The following is a 27706-nucleotide window of genomic DNA, read 5'->3' on the forward strand; positions in this document are numbered from 1 at the left end:
CTGGAAGATCAGTGAGGAGGCCTGCTTGCAGCAGAGTAAGGAGGGAAAGAGAAGGAGAAAGGGAAGGCAGGGAGGGCACAGGCAGGTCGTGCAGGGGCTCGTGGGCCAAGGGAGGAACTGGGCTCTTACCCAGAGGGAGGTGGGACCCTGGAGGGCAGCGGGCAGAGGAGGGGAGGGGCCTGACTTAGTGCTCAGGTGCGCCCTCTGGTGGCTATTGCGCGGAGGAGAGACTGAGGGGATGAGGGCGGAACCCGGAACTTGGATGGAGGGGACCGCTCTAGACCAGGCAGGACATGATGGAGGCAGAGGAAAGGAGTGGGATTTGGGATGTGGGGGCGGGGAGGGGGCCCACAAACGCTGCCGGCGCACCTGGCTGTCATGCCTTCCTCCGCCGGCAGGTGCCGCTCGCCGGCTTTCCGCGCCTGCCAGCCCGCCACCTGCGGGCTCCAACGCGCACCTGCGGGGAATGTCCTCTCCACATCCCCGTTCAAACAGGGAAACTGAGCAGCTGGGCCCTTGCCCTGACGGCAGGCGGTGCCCTCGGGCCTGGGCACTAGCAAAGTGAAAACGCAGGGTCCTTACAAAACCAGGAGGCTTTCAAGACGGAAAACCTTTGGACCACCCACCTACGCAGGTGGCCAGGGAGGGGTTCCGGGTGCTTTCTTCTTTTGGCCGCGGTGAATCCCGCTGCGGTGGACTTGGGTAAGAAGGACCTGGTGCAGACCCTGCTTTGGATACATCGCAGAAGTGGAATCAAATCTGTGATTCATCAGCTAATAAAGGAAGAGGGCGGGCCTTTGTAGCCCAGGCTTGGGATAACCCTGGTGGGGGTGTGTGTGGCCAACGCAATGGCCAGGGAGGGACCCCGCTGTGGTCTCTCATCATCTGAGGAGCGCCAGGTACTTTGAAGCTATGTAAACATCCTCATTAAACAAAAAGGACTTATTTTAAAGATGTTTTTAATAAAGAATCTTCATAGGATTTGTTACAATATTGCTTCTGTTTTTTGTTTTTTGGCCAGGAGGCACATGGGATCTTAGCTCCCTGGCCAAGGATCAAACCTGCACCCCCTCCACTGGAACGCAAAATCTTGACCACTGGACTTCTAAAGGACATTTTTAATATTGAACGAACAGCACTTGAAGGGAGTGGCTTGTTTCTAAAGAAAGGAGAGACTATGCATTTATAGCATTCAGTTCAGTTCAGTTCAGTCACTCAGTCATGTCCGACTCTTTGAGACCCCATGAATTGCAGCACACCAGGCCTCCCTGTCCATCACCAACTCCCAGAGTTCACTCAAACTCATGTCCATCGAGTCAGTGATGCCATCCAGCCATCTCATCCTCTGTCGTCCCCTTCTCCTCCTGCCCCCAATCCCTCCCAGCATCAGAGTCTTTTCCAATGAGTCAACTCTTTGCATGAGGTGGCCAAAGTACTGGAGTTGCAGCTTTAGCATCATTCCTTCCAAAGAACACCCAGGGCTGATCTCCTTTAGAATGGACTGCTTGGATCTCCTTGAAGTCCAAGGGACTCTCAAGAGTCTTCTCCAACACCACAGTTCGAAAGCATCAATTCTTCAGCGATCAGCTTTCTTCACAGTCCAACTCTCACATCCATACATGACTACTGGAAAAACTATAGCGTTAACTAGATGGACCTTTGTTGGCAAAGTAATGTCTCTGTTATTAGTACACAGTATTATTAGTATTATTGATTCCCATACATCTACAATTCTTCCATGATACTTAGAGCAAATGGAAACTCTTATTGGTCACTATGATGATTTGAATAAAGATAGCTTTATAAAGACCTAACAATGCTGAGATAAAGTATTCATTTGTCAGAGTACTCTATGGAAATAAAAAGTCACCTAGAAAAAAAAAGAAAGGTGAGACTTTTGGGTGGGATACATTTAGATCTAGAAAAACTCACCAGAGGGAGCGGGGGTGTACATTGGTGCATGCACTTTGGCGAGAGAAGTCATATTTGGGAATGTAAGCCAGGTGTAAGCTGGCAGGTCCACAATTGGGCATTTATTTACAGAGAGTCATACATAGGTCTTCAGAAAGGCACACCCCAATGGCCACAGCCACCCCTCTCATTACAGCCCCAAATGCCCATCGACACGAATAGATGACTAGCCCAGCATGGTGATGACAGTTAATAACACTGTATTGGGACTCCCCTGGGGGTCCAGTGGTTAAGACTCTGAGCTCCCAATGCAGAGAGCATGTGTTCGGTCCCTAGTCTGGGAACTAGATCCCGTGTGCCACACGGCAGGGTGGCCAAAAACCCACACAAAACTGTATTGTACTTTGAAAATGGCTGAGAGAGTCGGTCTTAAAAGTTCTCATCACGGGATTTCCCTGCTGGTCCAGTGGTTAAGACTCTGAGCTCCCAATGCAGGGGCCCAGGTTTGATCCCTGGTCAGGGAACTAGATCCCACATGCTGCAGCTAAGACCTGGTGCAGCCAAATAAATGAATAAATTTTTTTTTTTTAAAGTTCTCATCACAAGAAAAATAACCACTCCATGTGCCAATGGATGCTAACTAGAGTTACTGTGGTAACCATTTCACAATATATACAAATGCAGAATAATTATGTTGTACAGCTGAAGTGCATATGTTATATATCAATTATAGCTAGCTTTAAAAAAATATATATATATAGAAAATGCTGACTAAAAGGATATATACATGGATGATGGGATGTTCACCCAATGGTATAGCCTATAGAGGTGAGAATTAGTGAATTTCAACCACAGGTAATCATATGATTTATGACACAAACAAAGTGTTGAGTGATAGATAATTTGCAGAATGTTCAAAAATGACAGAAAAAGAACACAATTTTTAGAGTCGCTTAATACGATTGTAAATAAAGAAAGCAAAGAAGTATAGAGGGACATTACAAAAGGGAACCACAAGACAGTCAGCTCAGCAATAGGACATAGTAATCCTAAATGTGTCTGCATGAAACAGATGAAGCAAAATATGATATGGCTGAAAGGATAAGCAGAGAAAGTCACAGTTACACTTCAAAACTTCTACAGTCATCTCTTGGTGATCGGCAAAATAAACAGACAAGATATTAGCAAGAATAGAGATCTAAACAATACCACCAACCAGACACAAAAATATGGTGAAATGATTTGGGACAAAGATACAAAGGCAGTTCAACAGAGAAAGGACAGTCTTTTCAGCAAATGGTGCTGGAAAAATGGGATATCCTATGCAGAAACAAACAAAACAAATAAAAAAAAAAACCCTCTACCTAAACAAAAAGGAACACAAGCTGGATCATAGGTCTAAATGTGAAATGTAAAACAATAAAACTCTAGAAGAAAACAGAGAACTTCTTGGGACTCCCCTGGGGGTCCACTGGCTAAGACTCTGTGCTCCCAGTGCAGGGCGCCCAGGTTCAAGCCCTAGTCAGGGAATTGGATTCCATGTGCTACCACCAAGAGTTCACAGGCCACAGCTAAAAACAGATTCAGCGTGCGCAGCTAAGGCCCACCGCAGCCGAATACACAAATAAAGGGACACGTGTATACCTGTGGAGGAGTCATGTTGATATATGGCAAAACCAATACAATATTGTAAAGTTAAAAAATAAAATAAAATAAGTTAATAAAAAAAAAGAAATAATAGGGCCCCCAAGTTTCAGACACGACTGAGCGACTAAACACACACACACACAATAGAGAACTTCTCTGTGGCCTTAGGTCTGGCAAAGGGTTCTTCATGACAGCACTGAGAACATGACCTATGAAGGGGGGAAAAACTGATAAATTGAGCATCATCAAAATGAAGCACCAAGGACACAGCTAAGCGAATGAAAAGCCAAACCACAAGCTGAAAAAAAAATTTCAAACCCCATATCCCATAAAATCACTTGTATCCAGAATATATAAAGAATTCTCAAGACATAATAATAGGAAAAAAAGCCCACTAAAAGAAATGGCAAAATATTTGAACAGACGCTTCACCAAAAAAGATTCATGGATGGTACATAAATACATGCAAAGATGTTCAACATTGTTAGCTGATCAGGGAGACACAGATTAAAATCCACAATGAGGTACCATTACATGCATCTTTGCTGTTGTTCAGTTGCTCAGTCGTGTCCGACTCTTCGTGACCCTGTGGACTTCAGCATGCCAGGCTTCCCTGTTCTTCACGGTCTCCCGGAGCTTCCTCAAACTCATGTTCATTGAATCGGTGATGCCATTCAACCATCTCATCCTCTGTCTTCCCCTTCTCCTCCTGCCTTCAATCTTTCCCAGCATCAAGGTCTTTTCTAATGAGTCGGCTCTTCGCATCAGGTGGCCAAAATATTGGAGCTTCAGTTTCAGCGTCAGTACTTCCAATGAATACTCAGGATTGATTTCCTTTAGGATTGACTGGTTTGATCTCCTTGCAGTCCAAGGGACTCTCAAGAGTCTACTCCAACACCACACACAGCTCAAAAGCATCAATTCTTTGGCATTCAGCTTTCTTTATGGTCCAACTCTCACATCCATACGTGACTAGTGGAAAAACCATAGCTTTGACTATATGGACCTTTGTTGGCAAAGTAATGTCTCTGTTTTTTAATATGCTGTTGAGGTTGGTCATAGCTTTTCTTCCAAGGAGCAAGAGTCTTTTAATTTTGTGGCTGCAGTCACTATCTGCAGTGATTTCGGAGTCTAAGAAAATAAAGCATCTTAGAATGGCTAAAATTAAAAAAAAAAAATAGGACAATACCCAGTGCTGAGGAAGATGTGGAAAAACAGGAACTCTCAGGTGTTGGCGGTGGGGATGAAAAACAGCACAGCCACGTTGGAAAACCAGCCATTTCTTACAAAGTTACACATACAATTACCCTTTAACTCAAGCAGCCTGCTTCTAAGAATTTATCCTAGAGAAATAAACACTGATGATATTTATATAATATGTTTATAGCAACACTGTTCATGATTGCCCCAAACTGGGAGCAACTCAGATGGCCCTCTACAGGTGAACGGATAAAGGGTGATGAGCCCACACAAAGGAAAAGTACTGGACAGTCCAAAGGGAGGGGCTCCTGACACACCCAAAGGCATGGACAGGTCTCAGATGCTAAGTGAAAGAAGCCAATCTCAAAAGCTACACAATGTATGTTTCTGTTTGTATGACATTCTCAAAAAGATTTTTACAAAAATGGGGACTTCCCTGGTGGTCCAATGGCTAAGACGCACTCCCAATGCAGGAGGCCTGGGTTTGATCCCTGGTCAGGGGAGTAGATCCCACATTCTGTAACTATGACCTTGGTACAGCCAAATAAATAAAAATAAATTGAAAGGTTCAAAAAACCATAGCAACAAAAAGGCAGATCCACAGTTTCCAGGGGTGAGGGCTTGGGTGAGGGTCTGGCTACAAAGCAGTATCTGGAGGAGGTTCTTCAGGCAGGAGAACCATGTTCTGTCAACTGTACATTTGTTAAAACTTAGAACCCTGCACCAAAGAAAGTGCCTACCAAGCCACATAAAGTGAAAAAATGAAAAACAAAACAAATCTTGTAACCAAAAGGTACCCCCCAAACACAGAACTACCATAGAAATCGCTGTAGTGCTGATTACCTGGCCAGAGGAGGGGGTGGGAGGTTGTTCATGTTTGAAAGAGCATGTGGGGGCCCTCATGGGGCTGATGACACCCTGAATCTTGGCCGGGGTAGGGATCACATGGGTTTTGGTTTCACAAGAAATAATTAGATTAATATATGTTGATGTTTTCTGTGTTTTCCATGTGTGTTTGAATTTAAAGAATTATTATTTATATTAATATTATTTGGCAGCCCCGTGGTATCTTAGTTCCCTAACCGGGGTCCAAAACCCACCATCCTCTGCTTTGGAAATGTGGAGTCTTAACCACTGAACCACCAGGGAAGTCCGTATTTGTGTGTATGCATAGAGCTCACCCTGTTTTTCCTGCATCAACTAATAGGTGACGGGCGTCCCGGCTGGAAGGGAGAAAACAACCCTTTCCTGTTTGGGGAACTGAGAAGATTTGCTGTGAGGCTAGAGAAATTCAGAGTCTGGGCCCTGGAGCAAAAGGAACCAAGGCACTGCTTGTTTTTTCTCAGGAGGTCAGCGGGAGCCAAGGAAGGTATCAGACCAGTGCCTACCACCCTGGCCCCATATCACATGCTGAAGGCCTGGTATCCTTTGGGAAATAGGCAGCCGGGTGGCCCCAGGGACTCCCTGCCTCACCCCACCATCCGCTCTCCATCCCGTGACTCAGCCTGGCTTCTCAATTTTGCCAAGCTGGTCATCTCTGTTCTCTCCACCCAGCTCTGCACGGCCCAGACTTATTTCTGTTTTTCTTCACCTGCCTGGGAGCGGGAAGTTACCCAGACCTCAGGGCCCCGGGGAGCATCCCCTCCCCATGGCCATCCGGTCTGGGGGCGGGGACAGGGGTGGGCAGGGCAGCGCTTGCCGGGCCCCAGTGACCCAAGGGGGCCCCTATCGAACTTCCCATCTGCCAGTCGTTATGAATCAACAGCAAGAAAACCACACCGGTCGCGGCTAGGGCGTGGTGGAGGGAGACGGTTGCGGCTGTGTGTCCCAAGTGCAACACACACCCTCTCTGGGTCTCACCAGCACCTTTGGGAGGGGCCCGGAGGCTGCAGGATTCTGTGTATCTCTGGGGAGAGGGGTGTTTGGGAACTTTCTAGAAGTGTCTAGAACCTCTCCCAGAGAGTTCTGCTCCCAAACACAGCAAAGTTCTTACTGGATTGGAGGCAGTCAGTGGGGGACCAGCCACAATTCACCCTCTGGTCCCCCTCTACTTCTGGAGACCTGGGCATGGTGACTTCTTGGCTTTTTGGGGGAGCAGCTTCCACTCCTGAGATTCTATGGCCAGGCTCCCTGTCCAGTTTCTCGTCCTGGTCCCAGAGGTCCTCTCATCAGAGTGACCTTCTTTGGCTCCCCCTGCCTCACGTTTCAAGCCACAGATGAGCCCCACTACATCTCCCATCCCCTCCCTGGGCTTTATTTTCCTCTCACACACACTTTATCACCATCTGATAGGCTTGGATATACATATATTTAAGGTATTTCTTTGTCTGTCAAGGGTATCACACAGGGAGGTAGGGGGGCGTTTGACGTTTCAGTCCCATCTTTGCGTAGATTGCCTGCCACATAGGAGGCGCCACATACGAGTTTGCAGGGAGAATGAATGGCCCTGGCTCTAAAGCTGCCGACTCTGCATTGAAACCCTGGGGCCCCACAGGTGGGACAGCCTCCCCCGGGAGTCAGGCCTGGTTGTGCCTCCATGTCCCCATCTGTGCAGGGGGCTGGAATGAACTTGGGGTGCTGTCTGTGTGAAACCCACTTCCCGTAATACACAAAAGTGCTTAAAGCAGTATGTGCCCCTGGGCCTTGGATGTTCTTTTAAAAAAATATCAGGATGGGGGACTTCCCTTAGCAGTCCAGTGGTTAAGATGCCAGGCTTCCAATGCAGGGGGCGCTGGTTTGATCCTTGGTGGGGGAACTAAAATTCCACATGTTTCTCAGGATGGCCAAAAAGTTATAAAAAAAAAATATATATTAAAGATGGTGACAGGTATTCTGAGGATTGCGTCTAATTGGCCCAGAGGAAGGGAAGAGGGGCGTGGGCCAGGGAGGGCGTCAGAGGCTCAGGGAGGACGGAGAACCGGGTCCACCCCTTCTCCAGAATGAGGAAGGAGGCCCAGCGTGCACCCAGGCGGCTGGCCTTTCCTCCCCGGCCCGCCCTCCCCCGAGGCGCCCACCTCATCTCTGAGCTCTTCTGCCGTCAACCGTCAACCTGTCGGGCCGGGCCAGGCAGGTCTGGGGATGGGCGGGGAGCCCTGAGCCAGCATCTTTTCTCCTCCTCCACCCCGGGGCTGGCACACAGGCCTAGAGAAGCTGGGCCGGCTGGTAACCCAGGCCGGGAAGCCAGGGGGTCCCTGGGGGGGCTACCCCCACGACAAGGGAGGCCCTTCCCGCCGGCTGCCAGGAGCCCTCCCCAGAGCGGCTGGGCTGGGGTTCCTCCCGGGGCGGGGGCGGGGGCGATGCCGCCTCGTGCCCACTGAGGCCCTGCCATGGCTCGCTCGCTCACCTGGCGCTGCTGCCCGTGGTGTCTGACTGAGGACGAGAAGTCAGCGGCCCGGATCGACCAGGAAATCAACAAGATCCTCCTGGAGCAGAAGAAGCGCGACCGAGGGGAGCTGAAACTGCTGCTTCTGGGTGAGTAGGAGGCCACCCAGGGCGGGGCAGCCTGGGAGCCCACTTTCAGGATGAATCAACTGAGGCTCGGTTCCTCCGCCCAGGGAGGGAGCTGTGGGCCCGTTCCCTTGGCCCAGCCACCACCTGGGCATCTGCAGGGGTGGAGGTGGCTCAGTTGGGTGGCCTGACTCTGGCCTGGCTGGCCCAGCCTGCCCTACGGGCTCCTGAGTCATGAGAAGGGAATGAGCTGCCCAGCGCCAGGACCTCCAGCCTAGCCCTGCGACCATGGAGAGTCCAGGATCCTTCCGTCCCTCTGAGGGCTTGACCTAGGTTTGTTCTGGTGGTTTATCAGGACGAGTCCCATGGTCAAAGCATGGCCAAGCACCTTTAATGGATTGATTAATTGATGGATCGGTTCATTCATTCAAGATGTACTGCATAATTCCTAGAGGTGGGGTACAATAGCAGGGGAGATGGAGCGTTGTGTGTCCCTGACTTTAGGGACCTCAGCTTCTGGTGACGGAGCCAAACCGTGAGCCTGTAAACTAACAAGTAGATAAAATAATTTCCGGCAGCAAGAAGAGGAGGTAAACAAAACCCTGTGAGGGAGCTGGGGTGATTCGGGTGTGATGGATTGGAAGGCTCTGAAGTTGTGACCTCTGAGACCTCACGTCTTATGGTCCACATGTGTCCACTCCCCCAGTCACTTTGCCCTGTGTGTGGCCCCACAGGCCTAAGCCCAGGGACCCCAACCTTGGAGGGTCTCCTGGGAATGCCTGAGCCCTGGACGAGGGCTGGGGAAGGCCCTGAGGTCCCAAATTCCCACCTGCCTGCCCTGGGACAAAGGGCAGGGCTTGGTCATCTGCATAGCTGCCCTGTCTCTTCTCCTGTTCAGTGGGAAGGGGCAGCCCTCAGGGGTGGAAAGAGAGGAGAAAGTGGGGCACAGCCCCCTAGTGAAGCCATCTGAGCCTGGAAGGGGTTTTTATTTTGTTTTGGTTTTTTGACCTCGCCCTATATGGCATGTGGGCTCTTAGTTGTCTGGCCAGGGATCAAACCCATGGTCCCTGCTGTGGAATCTCAGAGAATTTCTTTGAGTCTTCCTTTGGAAGTCACAGGAAAGTTTTAATTAAGACTTTAATAGCTATCTCTATTCACTTTCTGAAATAACTAGGCTTTTATATATGATATGGTATTTACTATTTTTTAATAAATAGAGCTACGTTGGCGATTCTTTTGTGAGCTCTGGTTATTGGTATCTTCCAAATAATTTGTCTGTTTCCTTGAAGTTTTCAAGTATACAGGCGTACATTGTTTCTAACACTCCTTTGTCATCCTTTCATGTCTGTAGGATTTGTAGTGATGTCTCTTTTTTCATTCTTTGTCTTCTCTTCCTTTTGGGGAAGCTAGGAGCTCAGTTTGGAGAAGGCAATGGCACCCCACTCCAGTAGTCTTGCCTGGAAAATCCCATGGATGGAGGGGCCTGGTGGGCTGAAATCCATGGGGGTTGCTAGGAGTCGGACACGACTGAGCTACTTCACTTTCACTTTTCACTTTCATGCATTGGAGAAGGAAATGACAACCCACTCCAGAGTTCTTGCCTGGAGAATCCCAGGGACGGGGGAGCCTGGTAGGCTGCCGTCTATGGGGTCGCACAGAGTTGGACACGACTGAAGTGACTTAGCAGCAGCAGCAGCAACAGCAGGAGCTCAGTTGGGCTAGGGGTTTGTCAGTGTTAGCGATCCTTCCTTGCACATCTCAGGTTTCTCTAACTGTGCCTCAGGACCTCTGCACTTGCTGTTCTCCCTGCCAAGGGCTCTCAGCATCCCTACAAGCCTTTGCCTGGCCGGTGGGTCTCAGCTCAATTGCCACCTCCTCAGAGACATCTTCCCTGATTTCCCTGGCTTCAAAGTCAGACCCATCCTTCTTCCTCTGCCCAGTTTTTCTTCATAGCACTCACTTCGTGACACTCTCTCTGGTATTTTCCTGTTTCCTTTTTCACCATCTGTCTCTCCAGTGACACAGCAAACAACACAGAGGTAGAGACCATGTCCATCTTATTCACTCCTTTGTCCTCAGCATTTTTCAGGAGTACAGTGGCCTGGTCATGAGGGCATGCTTTATAAATGAGTGAATGAATGAATGAATCCAGTTTTCGGGGTGATTTTTCCCAGAGTTTATACTGTATCTTCCTAGAGCTGGTAGAGTCCTTTGCTCCACTGACTACTGGACAGCCAGCCCCAAATCAGGAAGCCACTTCTGCTCGTGGTCAGGGGGGAGGGGAGAAGGGAGATTGTTCACATGTCCAAGCACTGATGTAGCCCTGTGGACGGCCTGCTGGACTGTGGTTTCAACCATCCCCATCCAAGCCCCAAGGGCTGCCTCCACACCTGCCCTCCTTCTTAAAAACAGGAATTGAATTTAAAAGTTTTTGATTTTTTTCTGGGAGATAGTTGATCCTTTTGAGGAAGAAGCCCAAGGGACCAGGGGTCTGTCCCTGGCAGGAAGTAGTCACCACATTGAGAAGGGGGAAGAGTCTGAAGCAAACAATTAAAGTAGCCATCTCTGGGACTTCCCTGGTGGTCCAGTGGTTAAGACTCCAAGCTTCCATGGCAGAGTGTGCAGGTTTGATCCCTTTTTGTGGAACTAAGATCTTACATGCCATGCAGTGTGCCCCCTCTAATAATAATAATAATAATAATAATAAAGAAGCCAGCTCTGTCTGTCCTATGTGAGGTGGGAACCATTCCTATCCCCAGATGGGGAAACCAAGGCCCAGAGAGGTGAAGCAACTTGTCCAAAGTCACAGAGCCAGGACTGGAGCCTAGAATTTCAGTTCCAAAGTCCACGCTGTTGACTGCCCTGTCAGATGGGGAAACTGAGGCCCAGGGAGGTGGCAGGATTGGGTCTGGAGTCTGCAGCCGGTTTGGAGGCAGAGCTGGGCATGGAAGCTGAGCTGTGTGGTCTCCAGCTGCCCGGGCCTGACCCCCTTGGCCCCAGGAGCCCCGTCTTCCAGGAGTGGATGGTGGGGTGGGGGCTGCGGTTTCCCATGGAAGGAGCCACCCGGTGTCTTGTGATGCCTGGGACTTGGCGCAGCTCCTGGCCTCTGCATTTCCACTTCCTCCCCCGTGCCCAGGAGGAAGCGGCCACTTCCCGTCTGGGCTGCAAGGCTGTGCCAGGTGGAGACAGCTCTCCTACGTCTTTCAGCATCATATGGGGAGCTTCCTGAACCATACCACGAGAGGCTCCTGAATCCTCAGTGATTCTAGGAGTAATGGCTGCAAAGGTGAAGTGTTTCAGACTTCAGGTTGGGACTCACATGTGAGTCATGAAACCCAAGTTCTGGGTGGCAACCAGGCTTTTTATTTTTTGTTTTCTTTAACGAAACAGTGCATCCCAACAAAATTAACTGTTGCTTGGTGAGATCTCTGTTTGTGCTCCCAGAGTAGCAGCCCAGAGGAAGGTCAAAGAATGTAGTCCCCTGCCGTAGGTCTCACTGCCATTTTGGCAGCACCCAGAGGAGCCGATGAGCTTCGGAGTGTGTGAAGAAAAATCCTATTAACTGATATTTTGATGATGCCTGACTCAGCCTGCCATCCACATCCTATTTTGTTGGTGAAGGATCCACAAGGGTTTGTTTTTACTCCTCTGCTTCTCCATTAGCTGTGTGACCTTGGGAAAGTCACTGCACCTCTCTGAGCCCCCATGTCTCCACTGTGAATGGGAACACAGCAGGAATGTTTGTGAGGATCCACCAAGGTCAGTCAGAGAGGACCTGGGCTCAGGGCTTGGCAGATACTAAGACTTAAATCTTTGTTGCTGGGAAGACACGAATGATGACAATGATTCATGCAGCACCTGGGGAATTTCCCAGAATGATCATGAAAGAGCCCAAGAACTCTGGACTCAAAACTGGGTTTTAGTCCCAATCTGGCCACTCACCAACTGCAGGACCCCACCAATCTGGGACTCAGTTTTTCCACCTGAAAAGTGGAGCCAAGGGCCATTCCTCTTGTCGGCTTGGGGGAGCTGGGGCATGGACCCCCCACCAGACTACCCAGGTAGTACAGTGGTTAGGACTCCTTGCTTCCATTGCAGGGGAGGTAGTGTCAATGCCTGGTTGGAGAACTAAGGTCCCACATGCCACGTGATATGCCAAATAAATAAATAAATAGAGCTGTTAAAAAGCAGAAACCAGCCCATCTGTCCAGGTTTCCCAGTGGGAGGTGAGGTTGTGGGTTTATCTCACCGACTGTGATAGTCAGATATCCCACTGCAGGAATATTTAGTGAGTTTGATGTATCTCTGTCCTGAAACCCAAGGAATTTCAGAATCTGAGACAGGTGGCTCCTGACTGAAGGGGTGGTATCTCTTTGTTGTTAATTTGTTTATAGTAAACATTTAACTTATTTAATTGTTGGCCATGCTGCATGGCATGCGGGATCTTAGTTCTTCATCCAGGGATCGAACTCATGCCCCCTGCATTGGAAGCACAGAATCTTAACTACTGGACCACCAGGAAAGTCCTGGAAACTTTTTATTTTGGAATCACTTTCAATGGACAAAAACGTGGCAAAGACTGCACAGAGAATTCCCAACTTCTGAACAGCTTCCTCTATGATGACTTCTTACATAAGTGCCCTGGGCTGTCATAGCTGAGATATTAACGTGGGAACTGTACCCTTAAGTTTCTGTGAACTCAACTCCAAAGTTTAGATTCCACTGGTTTTTCCACAAATACCCTTTTCTCATTTCAGCCTCCAATGCAGTATCTCACCTGGCATTTGAGGGGTTTTCCTCCTACTTTCTTAACTTTACATTTTGAAATGCTTTCAGAGTTTCAGAAAAGTTGTACTGGATTCTTCTGAAAATGTTAATATTTTATCTCATGCCCTTTATTCCCTCTCCATACACATACACATATATATATGTGTGTGTATATATTTATAATTTACATGATGTATGTCTATAGCTTACTTGCTATATATTTATTTTTTTAAATGCAATTACATTTAAAAATATTTATTTATTTGGCTGCTCTGGGTCTTAGTTGCAGCATATAGAATCTTTAGTTGCAGTATCAGATTATTTAGTTTTGGCATGTGGGATTGAACCCAGGACCCCTGCATTATGAGTGCAGAGTCTTAGCCACTGGACCACCAGAGAAGTCCCACTTTGCTATACATTTATATATTTAGTACGGATATATTCATTGTTTTTTGATCCATTTGTGAGTACAGTTACAGCCCTGATCTTTTTTTAAAATTTTATTTATTTTTAATTGGAGGATAATTACTTTTCACCTTTTTATCCTCCAAATACTTCTGTGGGTTTGGGTCCCACTAAAAAGCAAAGATCCCCAGGACGATGATGAGCGGCTGATGCATGTGATACAGTCTTGTCTCCATCACGTCCCACCAGTGTTTCCAGTTTCCCCATGAATGTCCTTTAGGGTAACAGAAAAGTGACTCTTCTTCTTGGATCTCAAGTGCGGTAGTGTCAGCAGCCCACCCCTCACTGCACTCAAATGTGCTGGGGGCAGGGAGGGACTGGAGCCCCGCCATGGGTGATATGGGAGATCACTCTCTCTTCCGCCACTTCCCACACTCCCTGCCTCCTCCCCACTATGTTCCCACTGCTCCCGGTTCCTCTTTCTGGCTCCAGCCAGGCTACCCCTTCCCTTTCTGCAGCTGGTCTCAGTTCCTCCTGCACGAGTGTCCCCTGCCCTTGGAGGGACCCCACGCCAGGGTCCCCCAGGGGCTGGCAGGGTGATGGAGGTGTGGGAGGAGGCCTCCTGGCCATGTATCTCTCACCTGGCTGTCAAGCCCATTTCACAGATGAGAAAACAGAGGCTCCAAGAGGGAGATACTGGGGCTCAGAGAGCATCGAGCCAGGCCTTTCTCTTTGAGCTCCTGGTCCTGGGCTCTGGAAGGTTCTAGTGTTAATATCACAGACCCACTCCTGGCTTTTGGGCCATGCAACCCTGCACTCAGAAGGGCCCTGAGGGTTCATCCTGCACTTGGCCCTGGAAATTCTGTAGATGAGCCTGCAAGGAGCCTCATCCCACTCTGTTTCACTGTGAGGTTGTGTGGGTTCTGTCTCCCAAGTATCTCATGTGAATGTCCCCTTCGGTCTCACTCCACTTGGCCACCTGGGTCAGTCTGAACCATCTGGCTGGTGGGAAGCCCTCCCTGCAGTAACCAGAGAGCACCTGTGAGCACCTGCGTCAGGCCCTGCCCCTCCTCTGCCCACAGCCTTCCAGGCTTCCACCTCCCTGAGGGTAAAAGCCCAAGTTCTCCTGTAGCCCACAAGCCTCTGCATGACCAGCCCCATCCCCTCCCTGCCCTCCCCTCCTCCCTCCCCCTTGCTCACTCTGCTCCAGCCACACGGGTCTCCCATCTGTTTGTCAAACACATCAGGTACAGTCCTGCCCCAGGGTCTTTGCACATGCTCTGTCTGCTGCCTGGTGCTCCCTTTCCCCACACCTTGACACGGGAGCAACCTTCTCAGCCTTCAGATCTCAACCCCAATGTTACCTCCACTGAGAAGTGTTCCATGCACTTAGCAGTAGTCACTTAATCACTCTGTTTATCCTATTGTATTTCCTTCATAAAACTTTCTCTACCTGAAATAATTATAGCAAATAATGATAACAGTAATTATAATTATGGTAAAGACTACTACTGCTAATAGTAGTGAACAGGAATGTAACTCTTACTATATCAAAGTGCATTCTAAGCCAGGGGTCCACAGACTTTTTCTGTAAAGGGCCAGATATAAAATCATTTTGGGCTTCCCAGGTGGCTCAGTGGTAAAGAATCTTCCTGCCATGTGGGAGACTTGACTTCAATCCCTGGGTCAGGAGGATCCTCTAGAGAAGGAAATGGCAACCGACTCCAGTATTCTTGCTGGGAGAATCCCATGGACAGAGGAACCTGGTGAGCCACAGTCCATGGGGTCTCTAAAGAGACAAGACTTAGCGACTAAACAGCACGGTACAGTAAATCTTTCCAGCTTTGCAAGCTGGAGGGTCTCTGACTGCTCAACTGTGCTGCTGTCCCAAGAAACCAGCTCTAGATAATTTATATACAACCAGGTGTGGCCATGTGCCAATTAAAACTTTATTTGCTGTGCTTAGTCGTGTCCAACTCTTAGAGATCCCACGGACCGTAATGCACCAGGCTTCTCTGTCCATGGGGATTCTCCAGGCAAGAATACTGGAGTGGGTTGCCATGCCCTTCTCCGGGGGAATCTTCCTGACCCAGGGATCAAACCCAGGTCTCCCGCTTTGCCGGAGGATTCTTTACCATCTGAGCTACCAGGATAGCTCATGAATACTGGAATGGGTAGCCTATCCCTTCTCCAGGGGATCTTCCCTACCCAGAAGTCAAACCGGGGTCTCCTGAATTTCAGATGGATTCTTTACCAGCTGAGCTACCAGGGAAGCCCAGAACTTTATTTACTGACCCTGAAACCTGAATTTCATGTAATTTTTAGGTGTCATCAAACAGCGTCTAGATTCCTCTCAGCCATGTAAAAAATGCAAAAACTAACCATTTAAAAACTGTAAAAATTGTAATCGTGAAAATAATTAGAAATGTAAAAACCATGCACACTGTAAAAATTTGCTGGCCATGCAAAAACAGGTGGCTGTCAGGAATTCCCTGGAGGTCCACTGGTTAGAACTCCACACTTTGACTGCCGAGGGCCTGGTTCAATCCTTGGTTGGGGAACTGAGATCCCACAAGCCATGCAGCTCAGCCAAAAACAAAATGCAAACAAAACAAAAAACAGGGACTTCCCCAGGGGAGTCTAGTGGGTAAGACATCAACCTCACAATGTAGGGGACCTCGGTTTGACTTCTGGTTGGGGAACTAGATCCACCATGCTGCCAAGAAGACCCAGCATAGCCAAATAAATAATAATAATGAAACAGAAAATCAAATCAAATCAAACAAAAACGAAACAAAATCAGGCACTGACAAGCTTTGTCTGAGGGCCAGTGGTTTGTCAACCCTCCAGGACGACGTTTTCCTGAACCAGTTTAACCCTCAGGCCACCCAGCAAACCACGTTTTACAGGTGGAGACACAAACACCAGGGCCGTGAAGGCGCTCGCCCAGGGTCATGGAGCCGGGATTTGAGCCCCATTGCCCAGGGGTGGCGGGTGCCAGGTGGCAGGAGCCCCCCGAGGGCTGAGCTGACCATGGTGGCCGTTTCCCCAGGTCCCGGCGAGAGTGGAAAGAGCACGTTTATCAAGCAGATGCGTATCATCCATGGGGCGGGCTACTCAGAAGAAGACCGCAAGAACTTCCGGCCCCTAGTCTACCAGAACATCTTCATATCCATGAGGAGCATGATTGAAGCTATGGAACGGCTACAGATCCCCTTCAGCTGGCCCGAGAGCAAGGTGAGCCCCGTGGGGAGGGGGCTCCCTTAGGGCTTCCAGGTGGGACCGCATCCCCTCAGATCGCCTAAGTTCTTAAGAACCGCCCCCTCCAAGGTTTCTTGGGATCCTGGTGTGCATGTAAGGCAGCTTAGCACTAGCTGGTGGCTCAGTAGGTAAAGAATCCGCCTGCAATGAGGGAGACCCGGGTTCGATCCCTTGGTCACGAAGATTCCCTCGGAGAAGGGCATGGCAACCCACTCCAGTATTCTTGCCTGGGAAATCCCACAGACAAAGGCACCTGGTGAGTTACAGTCCATGGTGTTGCAAAGAGCTGGACAGGGCTGAGAGGCTAAACAGTTTCACTTTCAGCACCAGCATGTGCCCCCACCTCAAGGGTTCCCCCGTGGACTCCCAAGGCTCAATCATCTCTCCCTCGGACCTTATGATGCCTGGTAGGAGTCCTGAGTGGGCATATGTTTTGTTCTAGAAGTATTATTATGGTGGACTGGTTCCTGAGCCCTGCCCCACCCTGCTGAGGGAACAGTGCTAAGCAGACCATGTGTCACATCACCCTTCTTTTTATATTTCTTTATTTTATTTTATTTTTGGCTGCACCAGACCGCATGTGGGATCTTAGTTCCCTGACCAGGGATCAAACTTGCACCTCCTGCATTGGAAGCAGGGAGTCTTAACCACTGGAACACCAGGGAAGTCTCCACCCTTCTTTTTAAAGATTTTATTGTATGAAGAACATTCCACATGAAATCTACTCTCTTAGCAAATTTTAAGTGCACAATACAGTATCAGTAACTGCAGATACAATGTCATAAAGAAAGAATTCTAGAAGGCGTTCCCCTTGACTAAGAGGAACTTTATTCATATCAACCCCCAACCCGTCCCCTCAGCCCATTCCATTCCCTGTGTCCGTGCACTTGCTGCTTCCAGATTCTTTGTGTAAGTAGAATCAGGCAGGATCTGTCTTATGACTGGCTTATCTCACTTAAAATAATGTTCTCAAGGTTTATCCGCCTTGTCCTCTGTTGCAGAATTTACTTCTCTTTAAAGGCTGCATAGTAGTCCCTATATCTACATCCTTATTCATTCATCCATCGATGGGCATTTAGATTCTTTCCACATCTTGGCTACTGTCAATAACGCTGGGTTGAACCTGAAAGTGCAGATATCTTTTCAAGATCCTGATTTCATACCCACGAGTGGAATTGCTGGATCATATGGTAGCTCTATGTTTAAAAAACAAATTATTTGCTTATTTATTTTTTTGGCTGCTGCACACAGCCTGTGAGATCTTAGTTCCCTGACCAGAAATTGAATCTGGACCCTCGGCAGTAAAAGTGTGGAATACTAACCACTGGGCTGCCAGGGAATTCCTGGTGGCTCTATTTTTAATTTGGGGGGAACTTCCAAAGGGTTTTCCACAGTGGCTGTACCAGTTTACGTTCTCCCCAGCAGTGTATACAGGTCCTGACCCCTAAGACCTCAGGGTTGGTTCACTATGAGTCTTCTTTCCTTAGCTTGCAGACGGCTGTCCTCTGTATCCTCGCATGGCCATCCTTCGGTTGTGTTTGTGTCCCAATCTCTTCTTATAAGGGCACTCCGGACTAGGGCCACCTTCATGACCTCCTGGTAGCTTAATTACCTCTATAAAAAGATAATTCAAACATAAACAAGAGCGCCTGCTTCCGGTGCAAAGAAAAGCGGACAGATGGAGCAGAGGTTGCTGCCCCGCGCAGGGTCACCCTAACTGGCGCTCCTTGCTGCCCCTGCGGCCTGCAGACACGTGCGCCAAGGGGGCAGAGACGGCAGGAGGGCAGCCCCGCCCCCCGCCCTCCCTGTCCTGCTGCTCTGACCCGCCCCGTCCATCCCTTCCCAGCACCACGCCAGTGTGATCATGAGCCAGGACCCCTACAAGGTGACCAAATTCGAGAAGCGCCACGCTGTGGCCATGCAGTGGCTGTGGGAGGACACCGGCATCCGCGCCTGCTATGAGCGCCGGCGAGAGTTCCACCTGCTTGACTCGGCTGTGTAGTGAGTCTGGGGTCCGCGGGCCGGGTAAGGGACCAAAGTCTGGGGCGGGAGGCTGTGCCTGGACAGTCTGAGGAGACCCATTCCCAGGGATCCAAGCAGGCAGAGCGATCCCAAGGCTGGTCGGCTTCCTCTGCGGGGGTGCTGTGGGTGGTCTTGACTCCCAGGTGAGGGTGTTTCTGGGGTGACGTTGCTCACAGGTGACTCAGTTCCTGGGGTGCACTGTTACCAGGGTGACACAGCTCCTGGGGTGATGCTGCTCCTGGGGTGACAGAGCTCCTGGGGTGATGCTGTTTCTGGAGTGACATAGCTCTCAGGGTGATGTTTCTGGGGGGACACAGCTCCTGGGGTGATGCTGTTTCTGGGATGTCATAGCTCTTGGGGTGATGTTTCTGGGGGGACACAGCTCCTGGGATGACACTGTTTCTGGGGTGATGGCACCTCGAAGGTGACTATTCTAGGATGACATTGCCCTGGGGTGACACCATTTCTGGCGTGAGACCATTTCTGGGGTGATGGTGTCCTGGGCTCAACGCTGGCTTCTAGTCCTCAAGGGTATCACTGCTCTTGTGGCAGTGATACACCTGGGGTGACACCCTCCCCAGAGAGACACACTGCCCTGAGGGTGAAGCTGCTTCTCGCTGAGGCTCCTGTGGCCTCAGGCTGTGCTCCTCAGCCAGCTGGGACCCACAGAAATGCTGGCCTCTCTGGGGGCTCTCCTCCCCCAGCAGGGTCCTCATGGGGCCCTGGGTCAGGGGAAATCTGAGAAGCAAAGGGAGGTTGCAAGGCCAGCACTCAGGTCTTCCGGCTCCACAGCTACTTGTCGAATCTGGACCGTATCACGGAAGAGGGCTACATCCCTACCGCACAGGACGTGCTCCGCAGCCGCATGCCTACCACCGGGATCAACGAGTACTGCTTCTCAGTGCAGAAAACCAACCTGAGGTGAGCACAGAGCTTGGAAGCTCTTGTAGGAAGGCCAAAGGAGCTGCAGCGCTGAGGGCTGAGTAGGAGTTGTCTGTCCCAGCCCACAAAGGGCCTGTCAGGCTGGAGGAGGCAAAGCTGGGTATAGACATCTCCATCCCCCCATGGAGTCAGGACTGGGACCTGGAAGGGCCCACACATAGCCCCCAGAATTCTGGGAGGGGAAGTCTTTCTGGAGGAGGAGGCATTGGTCTTAGCACATTGAAGAATGATTAGGAGTTCACTAGAGCTATGGGGTGATGGGAAGGAGGAGACAGAGACTGTGCAGTCAGGGCTAGATCAGAGGGATTGATTTGGGGCTGGGGAAGCTCAGAGGGTGATCCCTCTAGTGATCAATGAGGGGTTCAGGCTGGGCATCAGGAGACCCAGGAGGAGGCAGGAGCCATGGTTCAGGCAGACAGGGTTGGGAAAGGTCTGGGCAGTGGCCACGAGCATGGAAATGATGGAATGGTGCAAGAAGTGTTTCTGATGTAGAATGGGTGAGTGTGGGAATTAGAGCAGGCAGTCAAAAATGATTTGCTGTGAGTTTCCCATCAAGATGATGGTGTAGATGGTAAAAACCACTGTGGTGGTGGTAGAGAGGGAGGTGTTAGAAAAGCTGATGGAGTTATTTAGGGGCAGGTTGGGTCTGAGGAGTCTGGGACATCTGGGAGATGGCTGGGCACAAACAGGCCTGAGCTGGAAGACAGAGAGGTGTGGGGGTCCTGTGCAGCCAAGAATGGTCCATGCAGAGCCATGACCAGTGTCAAAGACCAAGAAAAGGTCAGAGAGACAAGCAACTTCTGGAATTGGCCTTTAGAGAATCTTCAATGACCTTAGCAAGATGGTGACAGAGAGCTGTGCAGGTGTGCCTGAAAACCTCCAGTGTTCAACCCACTCATGTTGACCTCTTGTTTCCTTGAATGGCCCTCCCTCTTGGCTCCATGCTTTTGAAACAAGAAGGTTCATAATTTACTGTTTGCGTTTGGGTCTCCTCCACTAGATGGAGAACCCCTTGAAGTTACAGCTTGAGACTGATTCTACTGCTTCTTTGATTGATATATTATGTGATATTGAGTGAGTGTGTGTGCTCAGTCACTTCAGTCGTGTCCAATTCTTTGTGACTCCCTGAACTGTAGCCCTCCAGGCTCCTCTGTCCATGGGATTTTTCTGACAAGAATACAGGAGTGTGTTGCCATGCCCTCCTCTAGGTGATCTTTCCAATCCAGGGATTCAATCCACGTCTCCTTTGTCTCCTGCATTGCAGGTGTATTCTTGACTATTGAGCCATCGGGGAAGCCATCGCTCCTCTAGTGATAATCAACTGAATGTCAGAGTGCAAGTTTGTGTATATGAGTGTATGGTTGGAAAGATAGAAGAATGGATGGGTGGATGGATGGGTAGATAGATGGGTGGATAGATGGATGGAAGGATGGATGGATGAAGGAATGAGTGAATGGATGAGTGGATTGTTGGGTTGGTGAATGGATAGATGGATAGGTAGGTGGATAGATGGATCAAAGGGTGGCTGTATGAGTGGATAGATGGATAGATAGATGGATGAATGCATGAATGGTTGGGTGAATATGTGGACAGATGGGTGACTAGATGGGTGGGTGGAAAGATGGATAAACGAGGAGGTGGGTGGATGGATGAACAGGTGGATGGGTGAGTTGGTGAAAGTTTAGGAGTAGAAGTAGTGGTTGGGGAAGTTCAGAGGAAAGACTGGGTAGAGGAGAGGAATTTTCAGAAGGGGAAACTTAAGTCCATTCTCAAGGCAAAGGTGAGGGCTCAGAGGAAAGGGAGACTCTGAGCTGGGAGGCTGGACAGTAAGTGAACCCCACAGCTGTCTCAGCCTCTGGAGCCCCATTCGAAGCCACTGCCTCCCCCATATGACCCTGGACACAGGGTCTGAGGCAATCTGGGGATCACCAGAAAGGCCGGTTTTGGGACTCAGGAGCCTCAGGCACCAGTCTGGATTTTCCTCCTGTACATCAGGGCAAGTCTTTTCTTGCTCTGAGGCTTCTGGCATTTCCTGCCTGCTGCCTGAGTAATGGTCGCATCCCCGGGTAAATGACGCAGGGTTTGTTATCAGCGACCCATATTTCTTAGAAGAGACAACAGGAAGGCGGGAGGGCTCAGGTTTTTGTTGTGGTGTGTCTGGGGGTGGAGGCGAACACTCGTCCTGGGACGCAAACAAAGGGGATGGCTCTTGTCCATCAGTGTGGCTGCTGGACGCTCCCGTGGTCACCCAGAACACAGCCAATGGAAAACTGAGTTCTGGAGACATTTTGCAACTTCCCCTGGGTCATCAGTCAACAGGGCAGGCTGAGGATGTGTCCAATCAGCTGTCCTCTACTGTGGGGTAGAAGGCAGCCCAGTGCAACAGAAGTTCAGGATAGTCCCCTCTCCTCTCTGTACTTACAGTTTTCTCATCTGTAAAATGGGTATAATAGTGATGCCTACCCCATGGGGTGAAAGGCAGTCACACACAGGTGGCTAGCATCTATTCTTGCTGCTATTAATGTTGATTGTGGCATGTCCCAGCCATGACTGGGGTCTGGGGTGCCATGTCTCAGGGTCCTTGATTGGGTCTGAGCTCTGACAGGAGATGGTTTCCCCGCAGGATCGTGGACGTCGGGGGCCAGAAGTCAGAACGCAAGAAGTGGATCCACTGCTTTGAGAACGTGATTGCCCTCATCTACCTGGCCTCACTGAGTGAATATGACCAGTGTTTGGAGGAAAACAACCAAGAGGTGAGGTGCCACTGGGGATGTGGGGGTGCTGTCTCCCCTACCCTTCTTACTCACTCCTTGGCCCAGGGACCCTCAACTGAGCAGGAAAGCCTACCGCCACTCTTGAGGGAGTCTTTGTGTGTCTGGCGTGGCTTTGAGCTTCACCGTCCACTCTTTTGTGGCCTGACCATTGAACCCCAATGCACAGATCCACAAGTATTTGTGAGACAAGGACCCTGGGGACACACACACACACACACACACACACACACACACAGTTGGATACTCAAGCTTCAAGGCACACCACCCTATTCCCACACCCTGAAGCACAGTGTGTGTGTCCTGGGAGTATGGGTCATGCTGTGGGAATGGGGCTATGTCCTGTTTTTATTCAGGATTCTTCTCCTTTTCATGAATTCTTCTCCTAATTCAGCTTCCCTAGTGGCTCAGCGGTAAAGAATCCACCTGCAATGCAAGAGATGCAGGAGATGCGGGTTGAATTCCTGGTTCGGGAAGATCCCCTGGAGGAGGAAATGGCAACCCACTCCAGTATCCTTGCCTGGGAGATCCCATGGACAGAAGAGCCCAGTGGGCTACAGTCCATGGGGTCACAAAGAGTCAGACACGACCAAAGCGACTGAGCACGGTGAAGGTTGGGCACACTATTATCTCTGACATGTGCACTTTTCAGAGTTAAAGTTTCACATAGACAGTTTCAGGATCCAAGGGTCAGGTATTATAATTTGTACTTTCGGGCTGAGTCAGATAGAATCAAACTGAGTCAGATAGAATCAATTTGAGGTCATTCTGACACAGATCTTGCTTGAACCGAGCCACACACGATGTCCCACTTTGCTTGGGCTGCTGTGATGAAGTCCCACAAACTGGGAGGTAGGGCTGGTCGTGGGGAGTGGGTGGTAGAGCTGAAACAACAGAAATTTATTGTCTCATGGTCCTGGAGGCCAGAAATCTGAGGTCAAGGTGTCAGTGGGGCTGTTTCCTTCTGACCCTGTGAAAGAGAATCTGTCCCAGGCTCTCCCAACTTCTGGTATGCTGACAATCTTTGGGGTTCCTTGACTGGAGAAGACACCACACCATTTATGCCTCCATCTTCACATGGCCATCTCCCTGAGTCCTATTTTTAAAAATAATTTTTAAACTTTTTTGGCTATGCTGCATGGCATGTGAGATCTTAGTTCCCCAACCAGGGATGGAACCCTTGCCCCCTGCATTGTAAACACAGAGTCTTAACCACTGGGCCACCAGGGAAGTCCTTTGATTTCCCCTTTTTATAAGGACATTGGAGTCAGAGCCCACCCTACTCCAGTGTGACCAATTCTTAACTAATTACATCTTCAAAGACCCTATTTCCAAATCAGGTCTCATTCTGAATTTCCAGGTGGACATGAGTTTGGGGGTGGGGTACACTAGCCCAACCAGTACAGGCACAAAACAATCTTGGGCATACACAGGCAGCCGGCCCCACTGCCCTGAGTCCCAGCCTGGCGGGAACTGGGGAGCCTCAAGCTGCTGGATGGTGGGCTGCCAGCCCCATCTCCACCTGCGGGGAGGGCTCCTGTTCAGGCCGAGCATCCATCTGGATCCATGACCAGCCTGTGCCTCCCAACCCAGAACCGAATGAAGGAGAGTCTGGCCCTGTTTGGGACCATCCTGGAACTGCCCTGGTTCAAAAGCACTTCCGTCATCCTCTTCCTCAACAAAACCGACATCCTGGAGGAGAAGATCCCCACATCCCACCTGGCTACCTACTTCCCCAGTTTCCGGGGTGAGTGGTTCTAGAACTTTCTATACCCTTCACTTTCCAAAAGCAGCTCCCAAGAGAGACAGTGGTTCAGGCCACACCTCAGCCTGGAGTCACTGGGGTTCCAAGTGCAGTCAGACAGACCTGAGTTCCAGACCCATCTCTGATCTCTGCCGGAGACCTCTGAGTCTCAGCTTCCCCCTCCGTTGAATGGGGAGACAGTAACAGAAGCCTAAACACTGGGTGCTGAAAGCAGCAGAAATTTCTCCCTCATCGTTTAGGAGGCCAGAAATCTGAATCAGGCCTCCCTCCTAATTTCTGGCAGTCACCTGTAATCCTTAGCATTCCGTGACTTGTAGTTGCGTGTCTCCAATCTCTACCTCTGTTACCCGTGACTCTCTGTCTCTGGTTGTCTCTTCTCTTCTTTTTTTGTTCTTGGCTGTGCTGGGTCTTTGTTGCTGCATGTGGGCTTTCTCTTGTTGTGGGGAGTGGGGGCTATTCTTCGTTGTGGTGCACAGGCTTCTTATTGTGGGGGCTTCTCTTGTTGTGGAGCATAGGCTATAGGTGCATGGGCTTCAGTAGTTGTGGCTTATGGGCCCTAGAGCTCAGGCTTAGATGCCCTGCGGCACGTGGAATCTTCCCAGACCAGGGATTGAACCCATGTCCCCCTGCGCTGGCAGGTGGATTCTTGTTCACTGTGCCACCAAGGAAGTCCCCATTTCTTCTCTTCTTACAAGGACACCAGTCATTGGGTTTAGGACATGACCTAACCTCGTGTGATCTCATTTTAGCTTAAAATGCACGTCCAAAACCCACAATTTGTAAATAAGGTCATATTCTGAGATTCTGAGTGGACATGGATTTGGTGTATCACCAAATTGTGAGTTTTGTGTATTCATCCTAATACACAATCAACCACAGTAAGTGAAACCCTTAGCATGAGCTTGGTGTGTAAGTCTTGATGATGTCACCACAGGTGTGCAGAGAAGGCAATGGCACCCCACTCCAGTACTCTTGCCTGGAAAATCCCATGGATGGAGGAACCTGGTAGGCTGCAGTCCATGGGGTGGCTAAGAGTCGAACACGACTTCACTTTCACTTTTCACTTTTATGCATTGGAGAAGGAAATGGCAACCCACTCCAGTGTTCTTGCCTGGAGAATCCCAGGGACAGGGGAGCCTGGTGGGCTTCCGTCTGTGGGGTCGCACAGAGTCGGACACGACTGAAGCGTCTTAGCAGCAGCTGCAGCAGCAGCCACAGGTGTGACCACTGGTCTGTCAGAGCCTGTGTGGCCAGTCTCACCCAATCTTACCCACAAGACTTGAGGTCTGGGTGACAGATGTCAGCTTGTTCCAGGAAGGTGGCCTGGACACTCTTCTCCCTCTTCCCCGAGCATCCCCTGGGCAGTTCAGAAGTGGGACCATGGCTTGGAGAGTTGGAAACAGGGATAAAGTAGATCGTTTTGAGGATGGTTTGTTTTCCTTCATGTCGCAGGGAACCCCCATAACTCATCCTTTTCTCCCAGCCCCAGAGGCTGGAGCACCCTTTGCTAACTTCTGACTCACGGTCTTCTCTCCTCTCTACTAAATAATATTCATGACAATAATAATAAGCCAATAACAGCTAATACATCTAACACTGATGGAAGCACCCTCGTGTACTGACTTGTTAAAAATGCTCATTAAAAAATCGCTGTTCAGTAGCACTCATGTCTCTCACCACTATAGAGATGGGGAAACTGAAGCACACAGAGAGGCATAGTTATTTGCCAAAAGTCACACAGCTAGTGACTGGCAGAGGCAGGATTCCCTCCCAAGTTTCCTGGATCCAAAGCTGGCAGGTCGTAAGCACTATGGGAACCTGCCTTTATGACAGAATGATGATAGTACAGACTCCTGAAAGCTTCTCTGATTGAACACTGAGCCCTCGACATGATTGTGTGGAGTCTTCACAACACTTTAGGGAGGCCTAGGATGGTTATGATCCCTGTTTTAAACAAATGAGGAAACAGACTCTCAGAGGTTAGGTGGATTAACAGATAAGGTAACCCATCTTGTAAGTAGTGGAGGCGGGTCTTGGGTTCCAGAAGCCCTTGACTCACTCTCTCTCTCTATATATATATATATTTCATATATACATGTGTCCGTGTGTATATGTATATATGTATACACACACACACAGAGTCCGACACGACTGAAGCCTCTTAGCAGCTTCATACACATACTTATACGTATATTCATACACATACGTATATGAATGAGAGATGGGGAGGGGGTGGAAATCCCATGTGTGCCTCACCAGGGCAGCCATCCCTGCCCTTCTCTTTCATCTCCCCAGGATGTCTTTCTCTGGACCTCCAGGCTCCAAGTCCAGCTAAGAGAGAGGGTCTTTAACACGGTTCTGTGCAGTCTCAGAGACCAGCCTCATTGGTCCATTCCAGGCCGTGTGACCCAAATGAGCCTACCCCTGAGGCTCCTACTGGCTGGGCCTCAGTCTTGTGAATGGCTAGAAACACAAAAGATGGTGGAGGCTGGCAGGCACCCTGCCGGATGGTTCCTGCAGCCCCGATGTTGTCCAGAGTCTACCTTGGTCCCAGGAGGGAGGGACGCTCACCTGCCACACGAGCCGCGTACTCTGACTGCCCACCCCTGTCCCCAGGCCCCAAGCAGGACGCGGAGGCAGCCAAGAAGTTCATTCTGGACATGTACACCCGTATGTATGCCGGCTGCGTGGACGGTGCCGACGGGGGAAGGAAGGGCCCGCGCTCCCGCCGCCTCTTCAGCCACTACACATGCGCCACGGACACACAGAACATCCGCAAGGTTTTCAAGGACGTACGGGACTCGGTCCTGGCCCGCTACCTGGACGAGATCAACCTGCTCTGACCCAGGCCTGCCGTTCCGAACTCGGACCCGCGAGGGGCAGGTGGAACCTGCGGGCAGTGGGCGCGGGGTGGGCCAGCGCTCAGCTAGCCCAGATGCCCCATGTCGCTCCAGCCCCAGACCCAGGTAGAGGAAGGACCGCGAGTGAGCCGGCGTGGAAGGCCGGCCGCTATCCCCTTCCTTCTCCGCCCCTCGTCAGGACAGCCTCTGGATCCCCTTTCCCTCGACTCAGTTTACCTCCTCGGAGAGAAAACACAGTGGCCGTTTAGGAGGCCAAGGTGCAGGAAAGGGTGAAAAGAGCAAGGGATCCAGGACTTGGGTGGGTGGGGCTCTCTCAGGACCCTATAGGCATGTCCTCTCAGGCAGAGACCCTTTGGGGCTTCTGTGCCAGTGCCGGGATGGGGGGAGTGGTCCTTCATGCCGGGGACGCGGGATCTGGCGCCCCCTAGCGGACAGGAATCGACATCCCAGCCTGAGGTCTGGGGAACTCAGGGACTTCCGTTTTCTTAGGAGAAAGAGACGCCTTTTCAGAGCCTCTTTGGCTCAAAGTGTGTCTTGCCCCGGTTTGCAGATGAAAGAAACCGAGGTCCACAGGCATCCGCCTTCCTTCCCAGGCTGGAAGCCGGAAGCACTGCATCTTACAACCTTCTGTATTTATTCCCTCACCTTCTGCATGGCCCCTTGCAGGGTGGACATTAAAGAAATGACATTCTGGAGAACTTTGGTTT

At 50.2% G+C, this 27706-nt stretch overlaps 1 protein-coding gene across 3 annotated transcripts; it reads left to right on the forward strand.

Moving 5' to 3' along the window:
* Positions 1 to 7023: 7023 nt before the first annotated feature.
* On the forward strand, positions 7024 to 27694 carry GNA15 (G protein subunit alpha 15). 3 transcript variants are annotated; one of them, XM_006047867.3, is made up of 7 exons: positions 7527 to 8229; positions 16430 to 16614; positions 18485 to 18639; positions 19453 to 19581; positions 22226 to 22355; positions 23967 to 24120; positions 26434 to 26745. In XM_006047867.3, the coding sequence occupies exons 1-7, from the start codon at positions 8085 to 8087 to the stop codon at positions 26487 to 26489; spliced, it is 954 nt and encodes a 317-aa protein (XP_006047929.1). In that variant the 5' UTR covers positions 7527 to 8084; the 3' UTR covers positions 26490 to 26745. The 3 variants fall into 3 exon arrangements, with proteins under 3 accessions (XP_025148941.1, XP_006047929.1, XP_006047928.1); XM_006047866.3 differs by lacking the exon at positions 26434 to 26745 and adding an exon at positions 26755 to 27115 and having other exon boundaries at positions 7539 to 8229; XM_025293156.2 differs by lacking the exons at positions 23967 to 24120; positions 26434 to 26745 and adding an exon at positions 26755 to 27694 and having other exon boundaries at positions 7024 to 8229.
* The last annotated feature ends 12 nt before the right edge of the window (positions 27695 to 27706 follow it).

Source organism: Bubalus bubalis, chromosome 9 (genome assembly GCF_019923935.1).
Source record: "Bubalus bubalis isolate 160015118507 breed Murrah chromosome 9, NDDB_SH_1, whole genome shotgun sequence".
Taxonomy (NCBI): Eukaryota; Metazoa; Chordata; class Mammalia; order Artiodactyla; family Bovidae; genus Bubalus; species Bubalus bubalis.